A 17,396-nucleotide genomic window follows, 5' to 3' on the forward strand; every position below is an offset into this window, starting at 1 on the left:
AATACTAATAAATGTGTCTATTTAAGCCGTTTAGAATGCTTTAATTTTTGTACAGCCACTAGTTAACAGGTGCAGAAACTGACAGGGTCCACAGCACTGAAAACAAATCTTCCCATTTTTTAAAAATTGATTTCCCCCAAACTATTGTAGTGCATTTCTTATGTTGGAAGTTTTACCTTAAGGGGCCGTAAAATGTATTTTAATAAAAATCAAGCTGTTTAATAGATAGATAGATATCGATAGATAGATAGACAGATTTCCTATCTCAGTCCATCAGGTCTGTTTTCAAGGCGGTGCTGTGATGAAACTGTGTCCCCACATCCTTATTGAGAGTGGCCGGAAGGGAGGGAGTGTGGATCAGTGATTACATCCCGTGCACAGAGGCGAGCAGGGACCAACAGGAATTCAGCGGCGAGGGAGAGAAAGAGTAAAACTGAGTGAGTGAGTGAGAGAGTGAGAGAGGCCTGTTATAAAGGCAAGTTCTGTCTCTTTGGTAAGAGGGGGGGACTTTGAGCGAGACCAGGCTTTGGGTCAGAATCAGGTGCCCGATGAGCCGTCTGCGATCCCCCATGATTCCAGCCTCAGAGTGGTGTCGGTGTGGCTGGACGTCGTCTTCTTAAGTTACTGTCCCTGCGAGTGGCTGCAGTCATCCAGAGCATGTGCACATCAACGAGGCCGACGTGTGAACAAGAGGCTGAGGCTGCAGGTTGAAGCTGAGGCTGCACACTTCCTCTGCACACAGCAGTTAGTCTGCAGCCCCACACTGAAAGGTAAGCAAGTGAGATTGACAGTAGGGTGTGATGAAAGGTAAGAGGTGTCTTTTTTAATATTTGGAAGCAAAGGCTGATTTTTTTTGTTTTATGACAAAAGTAAACTTGCATGTAACTAATAATAATAATAATAATAATAATAATAATAATAATAATAATAATAATAATAATAATAATAATGATAATGATAATAATAATAATAATAATAATAATAATAATAATAATGATAGGATATAATAAAAACCAGTAGAATAAGTCCTGAACACCTCCAGCAGCAGACTCATTTTTTCCCTAGAAGGCGACCGCTTCGACATGGTAAACTTTGTGCTGCCTCCACATGCAGGCAGAGATTTGATCCTGAGTCTGACGGGAGTTTGATTGGTATTGGAAACACACTCCCAGCCACTTAGATTGTCTGTTTCAAGGACACCAGCTTCTGTTTGATGTACATCATTGCACTTGCGGCAGTAGCATTTATTGCGGTACGTACAGGAACGATGACCCTTTTCAGCAAAAGTGTTAGTTAGAACTCCTTCACAGCAAATGCAATGACTTTCAATAAATATGTGCACCGTTGGGGTTAGAGTTAGAAATCACATGCACACAAAAGACACAAGGATATTTGGGGGACTTTTAAAAAACTTTTTGATGCAAATTTTGACTTAATGTAACTTTACGTGAAAACCAACAACTGCCTTTAGCACTTTGTTATTGTTCTGTGAAGTTGTGATGATTGTGACTTTTGTGCTTTTCTTGCTGCAAAACTTGAAAAAAAACGCAAAAGCTGAATATTCGACAACAACAACAACAACAAAAAAAATCTGATTTCCACTAAATTCAAATACTCATTGATCAATGATTATTAGATTTAGTGATTAACCAGGAGGATTTCATTTTATGGCAATTTGTTGACAAACTCAATTACACTGAGAAACATTGAGAAATAGGACGTTTACATTTCAGGTGCATCATTTAGTGTGTTGGGCACATCTGATGGTGTCAAACACTGCAAATTGTTGCATTTGTGAAAAGAGAAAACTGGAAAAAAGCATTAAACGAAATGTGATGGAAGGAGAAGCAGTGGAGAAGAGATGAAGGGAGACCAATCTTCCCTCTCTCCTGTTTACAAGCAAGACTTTTTTTCTTTTTTCCTCCCTTTCATTCTTTTGTTTTTCTTTCATTCTGTCACTCTCTCTCACTCTCTCTCTCTCTCTCTCTCTCTCTCACACACACACGCGCACACGCTCACACACACACACACACACAGAGCATTGTGCCCCCTTTTCAGAGAAATTTTCGTGCACAAATGAATGCATACAAAATTACGCACGGACGCCTACAGTCTCACTCATACGCATCGAATTGTTTGTGTAATTGCAATCCCACTTTCAAATGATCCTATAAATGCGAGCATGTGTGTGTGTGTGTGTATGCAAGTGTGAATGCATGGGCGCACACGCGCACACACACACACACGCACACACACACACACACACACACACACACACACACACACACGGGGCAGTCGTACAGATGGATGGACACAGAATGGTTTTTTGTCAATGGTGTCTTTTGTTTCTTTTATCTCGGCCCGAAACAAAGCATTCCTGTGTACGCAGAGGGGAGAGAGAAGGAAGGGGAGAGAAAGAGGAAAGAAGAAGAAGAGAGGGATAGAGGGAGAGATGAGGAAAAACATTCAGCGCTCCCCTTGTTGGGCAAAGGGAAAGTTTTGATTCAGGTTTTGGATTCGGCTTACTGAGGCAGGCCAATCAAGTTGTCATATTGCCATGGAGATGGAGTACGTTCGGCTGCGGAGGTTGGTCGGGGGAAAAAAAAAGAAAAATACAGCAGGATACTTCCTTCTTTTTGCTCCCATTACGCCCATTAGTTATCTGAGATGCTGAATTCTTCTTTTGTGAGACATGCGAGTGTGCGTTACCGTCAACACAGAGTTGGGTGAGAGACGATGCAGAGTTGAAAGAGTGAAGTTTTCAATGGTGCTTGTTGTAATTAAGAAGCTTCTGCGGGGCTCAGCCTTGCGTAATCACAATAGCGTGATGTAATTAAGGATAATTGATTATGTAATCCACGCTCAGGTTCTGAAAGTGATTTTCATGTGCACTGAATGATCAAGAATACATGTAGCATGTACCTTTGTCCAGATATTCAGTTTTAAGGCTCAGGTGCCTTTGAGCCAAATAACTAAAATCTAACAACATTCTGAAATTTTGCTCCGTAGTTTTCTGTTTGTCATGTTCCACAAAGACTGTATGGTTGTCTTTTGGGTTGACTTTTATCCCGATCCAGCATCCTCCAGATGTGCTGAAAAGGTTAGAGCGTCACTGGTTTCTCTCTGTTCAAAGCACATTTCTGCTTTGCTCGCACATGCTCTTTTAAAAGAAATAATGAAGCGTTGTTATTGACCATAACGATTTTTGTAAATTATTCAAATCTCGTCTGAGCCTAGAGAGATTAAATTACCCAACCACAGATCCAGATATATTGCAAAGCAATATTTGTCAAATATATCTCAGACATCATCAGAAGCATTTTTCAGTTATCCATTTAGTTTGTACAATTATGTATTTGTATCGTTACCCTTAGGTGTGAGATATACCTTCTTGAGCTACTTCCTGAGGAACGGCAGTAAGGGGACTAGACAACCCCGGATCCCAAAACCAAAACAAAAGTAGCCGTTCAACATGGGAACAAGCTAGTGTCCGCAGACTTCTTCCATGTCATAATTGTTAGTACACCAGGTGGAAGGACAATATGTAACAGTTTGCATTTTCAAGAGGGTGACTCAGAGAGAAACTGGGAGCATCCAGAGTCGAAAGCAACTAAAGTTTGCTAAAAAGAGACCCTGTGCCAGGGTGAAAAAAAAAGTCCTGAAGGGGGCATCCGGAGAGCGGACACTGTGTCCCACCAAGCCTCACTGCTGTCTCTGGTTACCATTCAGAAGTTCACTCTTTGTCTGTTTAAGACCGCATTGGTCAGAACTTAACAGTGAAGCCTTTAAAAACAAGGTACGAAGATAAAATCAGACTTTTTTTTTTTTTACTCAGAAAAGTCACTGATTCACCAATTGGTGTCTAATAACAAATAGGTGTGGTGTTTGTTACTCTTTGGCTTGAGTCATTCTGTACCACTGTCTTTGTCCTAATTCTGCTCTTCCTTCTTATTCTCTTCTTTAACCTCCTCTTTGCTGGGGATGTCTTCTTATTGACCTCTCTATTTGACGGACCTGCTTGATGTAAGTCATTGCGTGGTGATTGGGAAACGTTGCGTGTGAATGCTGGTTTTGCGTTACAGAAAACTAAGCTGAAATTCCCTGAACAAAGCAGCTCAGTGGTCTAGTGGTAGAGTGTCAGCCCTGAGACTGGTAGGTTGTGGGTTCGATCCCTGGCCAAGTCAGACCAAAGACTGTAAAAATGGTACCCATTGCCTCTCGGCTTGGCACTCAGTATTTGGGGCTGGAATTGGGGGTTTAGATTACCCAATGATTCCTGGGCGTGGCGCTGCTGCCCACCACTGTTTAATCTTTTATTTTATTTAAAGTGTCTTTGAAGGACTTCGAAAAGCGCTCTATAAATAATAATGATAATAATAATAATAATAATAATAATAATAATAATAATAATTATAGCTTGAATTTATATAGCGCTTTTCAAGACACCTAAAACGCTTCACAACAACAGCAACAAATGTTTTCTATGCAATTTTTCCTTCATCAATAAATGTGTTGCGTAAATGTGACACTTTAGGCCTTTGAGCTTGCATCTACCAAAAATAGGACTGTTTTATCATTTGCATTTATTATCAAAAGATTGAAAGACTCAGCTTGTTATATTGTGCTATCAATGTTCATCATAATAAAAAGTAACTTTTCAATAATGGGATAAATCAGTGGTTGGTTCTCTCTGCCCCCAGATTTGTTTTAAATTAACAAATACTTTGCAGGACACAATTATGTACAAATATATACATATTTGTAAGAAAGAAAAAAATATTAATGTAGACTTTAGCGGGCGACACGGTGGCGCAGTGGTTAGCGCTGCCGCCTCACCGCAAGAAGGTTGTGGGTTTGATTCAGGGGCCTGGGACCTTTCTGTGTGGAGTTTGCATATTCTCCCTGTGTCTGCGTGGGTTCTCTCCGGGTTCTCCGGCTTCCTCCCGCACTCAAAAAACATGCATGTGAGGTCAATTGAACACTCTGAATTGTCCGTAGGTGTGCATGTGAGTGTGAATGGTTGTTTGTCTCTATGTGGCCCTGCGATGAACTGGCCACTTGTCCAGGGTGTCACCCTGCCTTCGCCCTGTGACAGCTGGGAGAGGCTCCAGCAGACCCCCGTGACCCTGAGCTCGGGAAGAAGCGGGTATGGAAAATGAATGAATTAATGGACTTCAGCCAATAACTATTTTCTTTTTTTTTTTTTTAGTAATTAAAAAAGTATTATTCTTAAATGATGTTTGGTATATTGGGCTTATTAAATACTTTGGCTAAAGAAAATAATATATAATACATTTTTAATAATATGTACAATATAATCAGTGTATCTGATTATGTATGTAACAGTGGTCTGGTGGTAGAGTGCGTGAGTGAATATGTAACATATAAGATATTAGCCAAAAACTTGTCAACCACAAACTTTAAATTCACCGACTCTTGGTTTGTCTTTTTATTATTTTCTTTGTTTTGTTTTCCTAAAGTCATGAAAGGGGCATTGTTGTTTGCAATGTCTTATGTGCTTGTGTTGCTGAGGTTTTTTTCAAGTCCCACACTGTATTCCCTCCCAGGAACTTGGTTTGAGGGTGTCTTTTTTTCTCCTCCTCTCCCCTTCTGTTCTCCTCTTTCTGCCCCCCACTGAAAATGCTCAATCCTGCAGTCCTGTCTTTCATGTTGTATTGTATTTTCACTGTATATTTTTGGACGGGGATTGCACAATTTCGTTGTACACATTTACGTGTTGCAATGACAATAAAGCCGCATACCATTGCTGCTGTAATCTGCATTAGCTCCTACTAAAATCTTTTTTAAAAATCCCAAAAACAGTGTGACCAATGTGACCTGCTTCCACATCTGTCACCTGTTTGAAGCCACTACTTCTCTAAAAGCTGCTATATTTCCCTCGCATAAACAAACTGCTGTTTTTTGCATTTATTCCATTTTTGAGTTGAGTTCCCCTCAACAAGTGGAGTGGAACCTCTGACTACCACACACACACATGAGTTTCTATGAATGTAAAACAGAAACCTCCTACGTGACATTTCAAATGCTGTAAAATACTACATAGACAGACAAACAAGCATTCGCACTCTCACTCACACCTGCGACCAAGTCAAAATTCCCAATTTACCTCTCATGTTTTTTGGCTGTGGGTGGAAGTGGGAGTACCCAGAGAAAACCTCGTGCAGTTCAACCTCTTGCAATTGAATTGAACTAACTTTCCAGAAAGCTGATGTCACAATTATAAATAATCTGAGATCTAAAGTGCTTCTTCCTCTGTGTTCTTCCCCAGATGACATCTGCGACTCCCCCTTCCTCCCGAAGCTCCTCACCTCAGAAGGTCTGCCACTCTCAGACACAGACGGACGTTCTGAAGCCACTTCTGGGTGGTGGCCTGTCAGGTGGCGTTGGGGCTTTGAGGAAGAGGAGACGCATCCTGTCTAAAGATGGCCGCAGCAACATTCGCATTGACCATGTCAGTGGGCGGAGCGCCCTCTACATGCGGGACCTCTGGACAACATTTCTGGACATGCAGTGGCGCTACAAGTTCTTCCTGTTTACGGCCACATTTGCCGGCACCTGGTTCCTTTTTGGGGTTCTCTGGTATCTGGTGGCTCTGGTACATGGTGATCTTCTTGGTGAGAGAGCAGATGAAAAATAAAAAATAAAACTAACTCCCTTAGTTCACTTCATACAAATGTTTCAGGAAAAAAAACGGACAAAAAAATAATAGTTTAAATGAATTAATCCCAAACTATTACCAGCAGCTTTGTGAAATTGCAGATTTTTAGCCCTGCGATTAACATCGACCATCAGGAAATGAGTTAAAGAAAAATATTAACATACGCAATGACAATAGTTTCAGTAACCGCCTTCAGTGGAAAGAACACGTTAGTTATGTGTATGAAATGGAACGAAAGTAAGTGTGATGTGCGTAGGTGACTTTGTTTGTGGGTGACCCTGTTTGTGACTGAACTTGTGTGTGAGTCTTGCGCTTTGTAGACCTTCCAACATTTTTATTCAACATTACCATTTGCTAAGTTTGCACAGTGTCAATGTGTTTGGGGATTTTTGAAATGCGTTGCAGTATAAAAAAACAAACAGTGCAAACAACGTTGCTTACATTACTCATGATAAAAATCAAACTGCCAGGAAACAACCGAGACAGAGCGGTATGTGTCAACCTCTACTTGACACATACTTGACACATCCTGTTTCTCACTGTTTTCTCAGACACGCTCTTCTGAGAGTCCAAAAAAAGATAATGCACTTGTTGCAAAACTATAAATGCTAGCATGCAATAACTAAATTGGTATATTTCTTTAAACATGCCTCTGCAGAGTTCGAGCCCCCATCCAACCACACGCCCTGCGTCATGCAGATGCAGACTCTGACAGGGGCCTTCCTCTTCTCCCTGGAGACCCAGACAACCATTGGCTACGGTTTCCGCTGCATCACAGAGGAATGTCCGGCCGCAATTATCCTCCTCATCGTCCAGCTGGTCATCACCATGCTGATGGAGATCTTCATCACCGGCACCTTCCTGGCCAAGGTAGTCATCCAGTGGAAACAGAACACTTACGGTTTTCTTTTTATTGAAATTCAAGACAAATCAGACATCTACTACTTGCACTGCAATCATTGGGCTGTCTTGCTCCATCCCTCCATCCATCCCTCCATCCATCCATCCATCCATTTCCAATACCCACTTCTTCCTGATCTCTGGGTTTCAGGAGTCTGCTGGAGCCTCTCCCAGCTGTCTTAGGGCCATGTCTTGCTCTATGTTTATGGATATACAGTATATATTTTTTTTAAAGATGGTGAAACTAATTTAGATATGTCCATCAGGTCGCTCGGCCAAAGAAGCGAGGTGAGACAGTGAAGTTTAGCCAGCATGCTGTGGTGTCCACTCATGAAGGTCGACCCTCCCTGATGATCAGGCTGGCCAACATGCGCAAAAGTCTCCTCATTGGGTGTCAGGTGAGTTAAACATGGAGGTCTGAGTTTTTCTTTTTTTGAGTACAAATCTATTTACCACATATGTATCATTTGACTTAGGTGACTGGAAAACTGCTCCAGACGTCTTTGACCAAGGAGGGCGAGACTGTTCGCCTTGAGCAGAGGAACGTGCCCTTCCAAGTGGACACAGCCAGCGACAGCCCCTTCCTCATCCTACCTCTTACATTCTACCACCTCATTGATGAAAGCAGTCCCCTGAGGGCCTGGGCAGCCAAGGGTAAGGGTCAATGTAACAGGTGATGATAACAATTAGGGATGCACCGATACCACTCTTTGACAGAACGAGTAGAGTTCGGGGACTTATATTTCAGTGCTTACCGATACTGACACATAAGCCCATTGCACATTATAGAATTACTTTTTATCTTTATACAGATGTTCTCTTATTCAAACAGTTTTTCTCAGCATGTCCTCAGAGTCTTTACAATCACATTTGAGGGGCACAGTTGTATAGTGACGGTATATCGGCAAAGGCAGACACAGTACAGATGCTGATAGAATTGATAGACAAATGCGGAGAAGTCTATACTCATGATGCATTAACGTTAATAAGGACATATTATATTACATTTCATGCAGAATCTGGACAGAAATGTTGTAATGACACCATGTCTTGTCTTTGTGACAGGTTCAAAAAAAGCCCAGATCAGAAATTTTTGAGAGTCCATTCTGTCCACCAACAGTTTCCTTTTGCCTCATCCAGGTGGTGGCTGGACAGACCCAGAGTTGGCCGACTTTGAGTTGCTGGTGATCATGAGTGCCACCATTGAGCCGACCTCTGCCACCTGCCAGGTCCGCACCTCCTACCTGCCAGACGAGATTCTTTGGGGCTACGAGTTCCCCCCCGTGGTTTCTCTCTCCCCTTCCGGCAAATACGTGGCTGACTTCGCTTTCTTCGACAAAGTGGCCAAGACCAAGACCATGCCCACCTTCAGAGCGTCCTGCCAGCAGCACGGGTACCAGAGCAACGGCGGCGGGATGGTGTCGGAGGTCACTGACCCAGAGAAGATTCGCTTGGAGCAGAGCTACAGGGAGAGGGGTGGGGAGGACCGTGGGCGCGCCAGTGTTCGCATAAGTAACGTCTGAGGAGATTGTGGACTAATCTGTGAAGCACTTTGGGTTGCATTATTTTAACGCATGAAAAGTGCTATACAAATAAAGTTTGAAAGTTTGAAAGTTGAAAGATGACATGGAAGAAAGAAGAGGCGCATTGATCGACAGTGCCAAATCAAAAAGGTCAAAAAACAAAAAACTAGCTGGCTGTCAACACCCTGTATCACAGAGAAACCTTGTTGGCTCTCACATTGACTAGCGTCCTGGAAGTAACCACTGAATGCTGCGAGATGAACTGCTGCAGCTGCTGAGGTGAAAATGAAAAAAAGTAGTGTGAAAAACAGAAACTCCGACAGGCGTGTTTGTGTTCTCCCTCATGGGCTCGATTGTTTTCTAGTGTGTTTCGGGGATGGCAGGACAAAGGCAGGGAAATCACACACAAGTTTCTTTGATTTGTCACAAAAAATTCCTATGAGTACTGTACACGTTCTGTACTGTTGCAATAGAGCGTAACATTCAGAGTTGATAACACATAGACATACTGTCAGTTGTGTGTGTTGGCAATAACACTAGATAAAGCACCTTTGTTAACGTAGCACTAAACTTGAATGTAGATGAGACAATGTGGTTTTTTGATCAGGGTGTTTTATATTGTCTGTGTTGATGGTGTGAGATGTTTTCTCACACCCTGTTCTATACAGCTGTGCGACTGCTGGTTTGGCACTTTATGAGTGTTAACTGTAAATTTGCACCGAGTTTGACTGGAAATGTACGCTAACAATATGTGTAGGATATAATTTCCAACACAGACCAACTGAGGTCAGATGAAGGTTTTAGATCTTCACTAGCAGATAGATTTTAACTGAAAAGGCTACAAAAGGTACTTAAACCACAGAATAAGCTCCCCTTTTGGAGCGAAAAAAACAACAACAACTTGTTTACCTCCGGGATAGAGGTACTAACATAATTTTGGAAAACAAACAAACAAAAGCTGTTTAGTCAAATCCCTCCATTTCTTTGTCTGCCTTCTTTTTGACTCTGTGTGAATAGAAGAAGAGTGTGTAGAAGTGATGGCAAGTGAATGGCAAGGAATGACAATGAGGACATGAGTGCAAGTGTAACATTTCAGAAGGCCTGTATATCTGCAACATTTTCCAAATCAGTGCCAGGCTTTTGAAAATTGAAAACAGAGCAATTCAAGAGGACAATTCTGTAAAGAGAAGAGACTTAATAAAGCTGAAAATGAATGATTAGAGGGCAAGTATTTCTTTTAAAATGTTTTTTCAGTTAATCAACTTTTATCTGGCAATGTAATCTTTTGAAGAGAACTGATCACAGAGCACTTTCCAATTTATCAGCAGTGGTTTATCGATCCTAAATGGCACAAGGTTTCGGGTAAACATTTTAACATGTCTAAATCTATCGAGAATTTACTGTAAATGACTGTAATTATTAGTAAACATGATTAGTCGCGTTCACATGCTGAATTTTTTTTTTACCATTCCGATTTAAATCATTCCAAATGTCAACTGTGAACATGTGACACAATCTATTCCAATCTGGTGTCTATGTGTGTCACTGCATTTGTTCAGAAAGGACTTTTTACCGCCACGTAACATGCGCAGATTGATTAAAACATCATTGACTTTTCTTTTTTTTTTTTTTACCTTGGTTTTACCTTCCTTTTTACAAATCTTGAAACGTAGCTAAAACACGCAGGGGAAAGCCCCCCAAAAAATACCGCGGGCCCCCCTCTTTAAACATGACGGAAATTGTCGTGCTTCATAATGACAGTGCTCGCTGTGCTTTTTTCCTCGTGTCGCAATGTGGCAACCTGCAGCATTACTCCTACTGGTAGTTGCTGTTCTGGAGCACATAAAACACGGTAAGAAGTCCATATTCTCTCCACTTTTGTTGCCATGTCGTTGAACTGAACGTTACAAGACTCATCCATCTAGGGTTGTGCATCTCTGGTCTGTGGCCGATACGATACGTATGTCGATACACTACCAACGATTCGATACATTAAAGATACGATACGATTCGTATATTATATTTACGATACGATACGATTCCCCCAATACGATGCAGTGCGATTCAGCACAGTTTGATCCAACACAATGTGATTTGATTTGAGACTCCGATGCAAAGGAATGATGCTATGCAATTCAATGAGTTTGATTATTTATCCACCAAAATACAAACATTCTGTATTTTTAAATTTAAATTTAAAGGTCTTTTGTGAACAACTGGTTCACAATTAACAATAACAAGGCAAGTGCAATGAAAAATAAATAAACCTTTCCTTATTGCTTACAAATGGAATAAATGTAAACTCTTATTGCTGTTGCTGTAAACAGACACCAGCCTAACTGTCATAATAGCTCGGCTGTGATGAGAAATTGAAGACAGAAAAAGATTCAAATACTAAAAAAATAAATAAATAATGTCATGGTTCCTTGAACTCAATCAAAATGAGTACGCAATGCAACTACTCATCGGGGGTGAGCTGTGCACTGCGCTGCGCTGTAACTTTCAGCACAGCGCTCCTTCCGCTGCGCCAGAATTCAGGAGTCCGGCGGTGAACAGTGTTCTTTGTTGTTGGGCACTTTTGGCTGTAGAATCGTTCCTCGAATAGCCGCCGAACGATGGTGTCGTTCACGCCAGACTTTGAAGCGGCACGCACCTCCGTGTCCGGCTCGCGCAGCGATCGTTTCGCTGTAAGTTCCAGCACTGCGCCGTGCGTCGCTGTGTCGCTCTGTGACAGACGTAAAAACCGATGCATCTAGATTTAATCCCAAAATTGCATCGATTCACGGCTGCTCTACCGATGCACTCGCATCGTGCCCGCGCCTGTCCGTGTATCGATACGTATCGGTTAATCTTCCCATCCCTACATCCATCAGTTTAAAGAAAAACTAAATCACTTTCATTGTACTGCAAGTATACTTTTACTTTTATAGTATACCTTTATTAATGTGTTAAGCGCGGTACGTTCTCGAGTCTGTCGACGGGAGGGGGCGGGGGGAGGGGGGGGCAGTAGGGGGGCCTCCTAGGGCTGCCAGAATGTACACCACAGCAACGACAACAATGCGCAATTTGCAATGACATGACACCGCAGCAGCAGACCCCCCTTGTAGGACCCCGCCCCATTTGCCTTCAGCCTGCAACCTCAACACGTACCGCGCGACAAGCGATACTGATCACGTCACACTTTCTGTGACAGTTTGCAAACTTGCCAAAACTTGCTTGTGCAGCCAACATGAAGAAGAGTTATTGTGGGAAATAGCTCTGAAGTCCCGCGGACCCGCGGAAGTATCTTCGCGACTCTGTCTCTCCAAGAGATCCAGGCAAACTACCTTCGCGATCGACCGGTAGATTGTGTAATTTATGACTGCCTCACGCGGCCGGACAGAGACACGCAGCGGGCCGTACTTTGCCAAGGTCTGCTGTAGGGGCTAACACAGCTAACTAAGGTAACAGTGAAGCCATGATGAATCCTATGAAGGCAGGCAGACTGATAAATAATAATAATAATAATAATAATAATAATAATAATAATAATAAATTGCTTGTATGAAAAGCTATACATTTTGTATTTCATCTGACAATATTTATTTCCACCATTAAATGTTTTATATTATATATTGTGGCATTTTTTTCTTTTGATTTGGCCTTAACTATTCTATTTACTGCGGTTTGCATTTTTTTTTTGATATTTAAAGTTCAGATAATTTGCATTGCACTTTTGTAATAAAGAACAGTTTATATTTTATATACATATATATATATATATTACAACAACAATAGGCATAGGCTTTTGGGCTTTCTGTGACCTCTTGTGGTCCTTGGACCTCACTTTGAGAACCACTAATGTATTCATTCATTCATTCATTCATTTTCTATACCTGCTTATTCCCAAGCTCAGGGTCCCGGGGATCTGCTGGAGCCTATCCCAGCTGTCTTAGGGCGTAGGCAGGGTGACACTCTGGACAAGTGGCCAGTTCATCGCAGGGACACAAACAGACAAACAACCATTCACACTCACATGCACACCTATGGACAATTTAGGATGTTCAATTGACCTCACATGCATTTTTTTTTTGTGCGTTTGGTTGTGTAAAAATCTATTTTTTTTAGGCGTGCACTGGTAAGGTGGGGCCCCAAGGTAACTTCTCAGTTCCTTACGGGACAGGTTTTTTAGTTGCCAAATATGGGACAATCGCGTATTTTACGGGAGTAGACCACAGACGGAAATCAAATGAGGACAAATTGTGTCTCGGGAGAGATTTTATTTTTCCCGGACAGGTGGTGAAAAAAGAGAACAGTTCTGGGAAAAACGGGACGGGTGGCAACACTAACCACAGTGGCACTCACAGTCTGCATGAAGAGGAAAAACTCTCAGCTGTGAAGAGAATTCATGTAGCAACCTGAAAGTGTAAAAAATAAAATGAAACAAAATGAAAGCTGAGAGAACATGTTAAACATGTTGAGGCCTCATTGCTCTGACAGCAACCTTCTGTCAGAAGAAAGAAAGATGGTCATCCTCCTACATCATTTATAAAAACACTAAAAACTCAACCTGAACTCAAATAAATGAGCTGAAGGAACTGAAGTTTTCTTCTTTTTTTCTTTTTTAACCTCTGGACCCCCCAAAAACACCTTTACTATAAACAAAATAATAAAAAAAGACACATCAAGACATGTAAAAATGGTATTGATTCCATCAGCTTTACTTATTTGTTTTTTCTCATGTTTTTTTTCCCAGGTTGCTGCTCGGGGTCTTCTGTGTTTGTCCAGACAGGACGGGATTTAACTCTGGATGTCAATGAAAGCATTAGTCTAAAGAGTGGCGATGATTTTTTATGGAAATGCAATAATCGTAATATTCTAAAATATAATGGTCAACAAACCAGATTTTATGAAACAGTCAAATTCAGTGAACATAATTTTTCCCTACACCTAAATAATGTAAATGCAAGGGCCAGTGGAACCTACACTGCTGTGGTCAGTGGTCCGTCAGACATAATTGTAGATGAATACCAGGTGACGGTGCTGGGTGAGTCTCTGATCATTTCAAAGTGTGATACACAGCAATATGCTGTTCTACAGACTGTCTCACCTGGTTCATTTACACCTCTTCCTCAGACCCAGTGACCCCAGTTAACTTGACAGTGAAGTCCACCAGCAGCTCAGACTCCTGTAACTACATTGTGACCTGCACAACACAGACTGCTACCACTAACTCCACTGTCAAGTGTAACAATGGAATTTGCAGCCTGGAGGGAGGAGAGGCGAGAGCAGTCACAGCCTCTGGAGCTTCACTTCATGTCTACCTGGAGCAGGACTCAATCATCTGTAACCATAGCAACCAGGTCAGCTGGACCAAAGACAAGAGAACGATAGAGGATTTATGTGTCATCCATAGTGGTGAGTTGGAAAGATAAAACAATTTGTAAAGATGACACAGATTTAATTTGATTTTAACTGAATGATATAAAGACAGAAATAAACCATGATATCTCTGAATAATGCTAAAAATAGGTATGATTGTATTTTTGTTTATAGGATAATGAAGTCCGATGCACGACACAAGTTAGTTTGCCTTTTATGCAAAATGAAAACCAACATCTTAAATAGTATCTTGGATATTCTTGATGCTGCACAGTGTCTCTTTATCTACTCTCTTGCAAGTTGAAGGCTTGAAAAACAGATACATAATTCTTATTGTATTAATTTGTTTTCTTTAGGAATGTGAGCAGTTTCATTTTCAGTAAATAAATAAAAGTCACAGAGTGCTGTAAATACTATGAATCACACCAGAAGAATAATCTTGTCTCTGACTTTCGTTCCAGGTAATGCAACGAACGTTGCCATTATTGCGACAAGTACCATTGGTATTACCATTGTTGTGCTGATTCTGCTGGGGGTGTCTATATATTTCCGAAGGAGAAGAACATGTGAGTGAAAAAATGTGAAGGACACAGTCAGAATTTTAGACTTGTGCACAGGTGCTGATGTAGACAAATACATTATGTGATTCAAGCTGTTGTGTATTTGTTATGGCTCCCACACAGATAATACTCAGAGCGCTGAAAACACAACATATGATGTCGTTGGGGTAAGTAAATGTTCATTTTTAAATCAACACTTTTCCAGAGTTAGTCAATAAAACGTCCAACTGGATTGTAAAGCTTAAACTGTCTTCTTGTGTGTCGTCCTGCATGAGCACTAAACACAACAAGGTTTAGCAACGTCTTCCTTCACCTGCCACTCTAATGCATTTACATATCCTTTCATAAGAGTTGAAACGTGTGTCAACGTCATCTGCAACACAGTGCTGGAGCTAGTTTCTGCCAAAGCCAGAGGGAATTTGCAAAAGACAGGAAGTAGGTTCATGGTCTTGGTTTAACTAACTTCTTGTCATAGCCAGGTAGGAGGAAGGCAAAACGCAATCCACCTTTGACAAAACTGCAGCAATGCATGCTGACTTTTTGTTTTGTTTTAGCACCAGCAGCTGTTGCTTACAACATGAAGCAGCTTCTTCTTCCTGATCTCATTCTGTGTTTTTCTCAGAGAAGCTTTGAGCAGCCCCTGCTTGCATCTTCTGCTTCTTTGCTGCAAACAGAACTGATACAGTATGGACAGGAAGCTGATTGGTTATAGAAGTGATAGACAATTAGGGCTGAAGATACTGTCTACTGCAGGAGGCCTAATGATAGATGTGCAACATTGCAGGGTTGAAATCAGTTGTGCAACTTTAGTAACGTCATCCAATCATGCAGTTGTTGCATTTTCTTTTTGCAGAATGCTGTGTGTGGTGCATGTTTGAACTAGACAATGAGGTGAAAACAACAAGCAAGCAACCACTCATAGAAACGCATGTCTTTCTCAGGAGAGTCAACCAGCTCCTGATCCCCGTGCAACAAATGATCCATCACCATCTGAATACTGCATGGTCGGACCTCACAGTGACCTCGCGGCTTCCACTGAGCGACAACACATCCCTCAGGCAGAGAGCCTGTATGCAATGGTTCAAAAGTCAGCCCAACCCTAAAAGAACAGAAGAAAATCTATGTATCATCATGACTTCAATTTGTCAAGAAACTCCTTTTATTTTCCTCATGACTTCTTGTGAACTGAACATTCAAGCAGTGCCGCTGTACATGAACATAATATGCCTTCCAGTGTAAATTCTCAAACCTATAATAAAAGACTATATTACTTTAAAGTCTGCATTGATGATACATCAATGTGATGGTACATTTTTACTGCACTGTCTTAGTATCTCTCCAAATTATTTGGTAGAGGGATAACAAAAAGTTTCTCCCCGGCCTCAACTATGACACGCTTTCCTAAAATAAACTCTGCTTTTACAGCAAACATGTTGTTGCTCTGTGAAACTTTATGAATCCATCGTGAGGAAGATATGTTTAAGTTTCTAACTCGATGTAGCCTCTGTAGCCTTTCCAAAAACTTTTGCTCTTCAAGCTGGTAGGAATTTGATGTTGATGACTTGTTGTTTTGAAGTCTACAAAACAATTCTTTCACACCAGCATTGGCTTTCCTCATGATCATGTTTGCTTTTCCATTGAGGCTTTTCCACCTAAGGAATTTTATTAGCCACTTGAATGGGCACATGAGTGGTGCCATTGAAGAATGTTAACAGGGTACCGTTGTAGGACTCAAAGGGGAATGTTGATGTAGCCCACAAAGGTCCCCAGCTGCGGACACTGGCTACCAGATGCGTCATCAAATGCACATTGAACATCAAATTGAAAGCACCATACAACCTTTCAAAGTCCAGCAAAGACGAGGAGAAAAAGGGGTAGGTAGTCAGGCACAAAACCATTTATCATCTGAAAATTTTGCAGTTGCATTAGTGGTGAGGGGCCTTTGACACCCATTACAGGTTTACTTGCTGTTCCAGACATAGTATGCTGGAAGTGTTCTGCCTCTATCCTGAGCTGTGGTTCAGGGGTTGTACTAGAATAATTGCCACCACCAACATGTAAACAGAAGTCCCAGCCATAGGTTCCATTGAACTGTTTGGCGTTCCTGAGCACGGGTCGTGCAACAGAGTCTGCTGAACATACTATGGCATGTACTTTAGAAATATGCTCTACATTATTTCGATCTCTCTATGTTATGCCTTTGTCTTCTAGTGTTTTGAGTTGATCCACAAAGACAGTCAAGAGGGAAAACATGTTGGGCTTGCAATGACCAAACCACAAGCAGGGGACACATATGTTTCTTTGACGATCTTTTGGATTTAGCTCAATTACCTGACATTGAATAGGCCATATTTGGAATGTGTTGCTCTCAAA

The 17,396-nt window shown here is 41.5% G+C and overlaps 2 protein-coding genes across 3 annotated transcripts; both read left to right on the forward strand.

Moving 5' to 3' along the window:
- Window positions 1-435: 435 nt before the first annotated feature.
- LOC142885487 (ATP-sensitive inward rectifier potassium channel 10-like) lies at window positions 436-9,165 on the forward strand. 2 transcript variants are annotated; one of them, XM_076022002.1, is made up of 7 exons: window positions 436-770; window positions 6,290-6,635; window positions 7,338-7,549; window positions 7,846-7,977; window positions 8,056-8,233; window positions 8,720-8,808; window positions 8,921-9,165. In XM_076022002.1, the coding sequence occupies exons 2-7, from the start codon at window positions 6,290-6,292 to the stop codon at window positions 9,089-9,091; spliced, it is 1,128 nt and encodes a 375-aa protein (XP_075878117.1). In that variant the 5' UTR covers window positions 436-770; the 3' UTR covers window positions 9,092-9,165. The 2 variants fall into 2 exon arrangements, with proteins under 2 accessions (XP_075878117.1, XP_075878116.1); XM_076022001.1 differs by having other exon boundaries at window positions 442-770; window positions 8,720-9,163.
- A 1,653-nt stretch (window positions 9,166-10,818) lies between these two features.
- Window positions 10,819-16,300, forward strand: LOC142885488 (uncharacterized). The gene is made up of 6 exons (XM_076022003.1): window positions 10,819-10,954; window positions 13,838-14,128; window positions 14,218-14,499; window positions 14,925-15,029; window positions 15,147-15,190; window positions 15,965-16,300. Exons 1-6 carry the CDS (start codon window positions 10,894-10,896, stop codon window positions 16,124-16,126), a joined length of 945 nt encoding a protein of 314 aa, XP_075878118.1. The 5' UTR covers window positions 10,819-10,893; the 3' UTR covers window positions 16,127-16,300.
- The last annotated feature ends 1,096 nt before the right edge of the window (window positions 16,301-17,396 follow it).

This window comes from Nelusetta ayraudi, unplaced genomic scaffold, assembly GCF_046127955.1.
Source record: "Nelusetta ayraudi isolate G7.1 ecotype Tasmania unplaced genomic scaffold, CSIRO-AGI_Nayr_v1 ptg000011l, whole genome shotgun sequence".
NCBI classification, from domain to species: Eukaryota; Metazoa; Chordata; class Actinopteri; order Tetraodontiformes; family Monacanthidae; genus Nelusetta; species Nelusetta ayraudi.

Excerpts from the sequence above, each read along its gene's own strand:
- LOC142885487 (XM_076022001.1), top strand. The coding sequence starts at position 6,290 with ATGACATCTGCGACTCCCCCTTCCTCCCGAAGCTCCTCACCTCAGAAG. Across the intron at positions 6,636-7,337 it reads GGTACATGGTGATCTTCTTG|AGTTCGAGCCCCCATCCAAC; the intron begins GTGAGAGAGCAG and ends ATGCCTCTGCAG. Across the intron at positions 7,550-7,845 it reads CCGGCACCTTCCTGGCCAAG|GTCGCTCGGCCAAAGAAGCG; the intron begins GTAGTCATCCAG and ends TATGTCCATCAG.
- LOC142885488 (XM_076022003.1), top strand. The coding sequence starts at position 10,894 with ATGTGGCAACCTGCAGCATTACTCCTACTGGTAGTTGCTGTTCTGGAG. Across the intron at positions 10,955-13,837 it reads TCTGGAGCACATAAAACACG|GTTGCTGCTCGGGGTCTTCT; the intron begins GTAAGAAGTCCA and ends TTTTTTTCCCAG. Across the intron at positions 15,030-15,146 it reads TTTCCGAAGGAGAAGAACAT|ATAATACTCAGAGCGCTGAA; the intron begins GTGAGTGAAAAA and ends GCTCCCACACAG.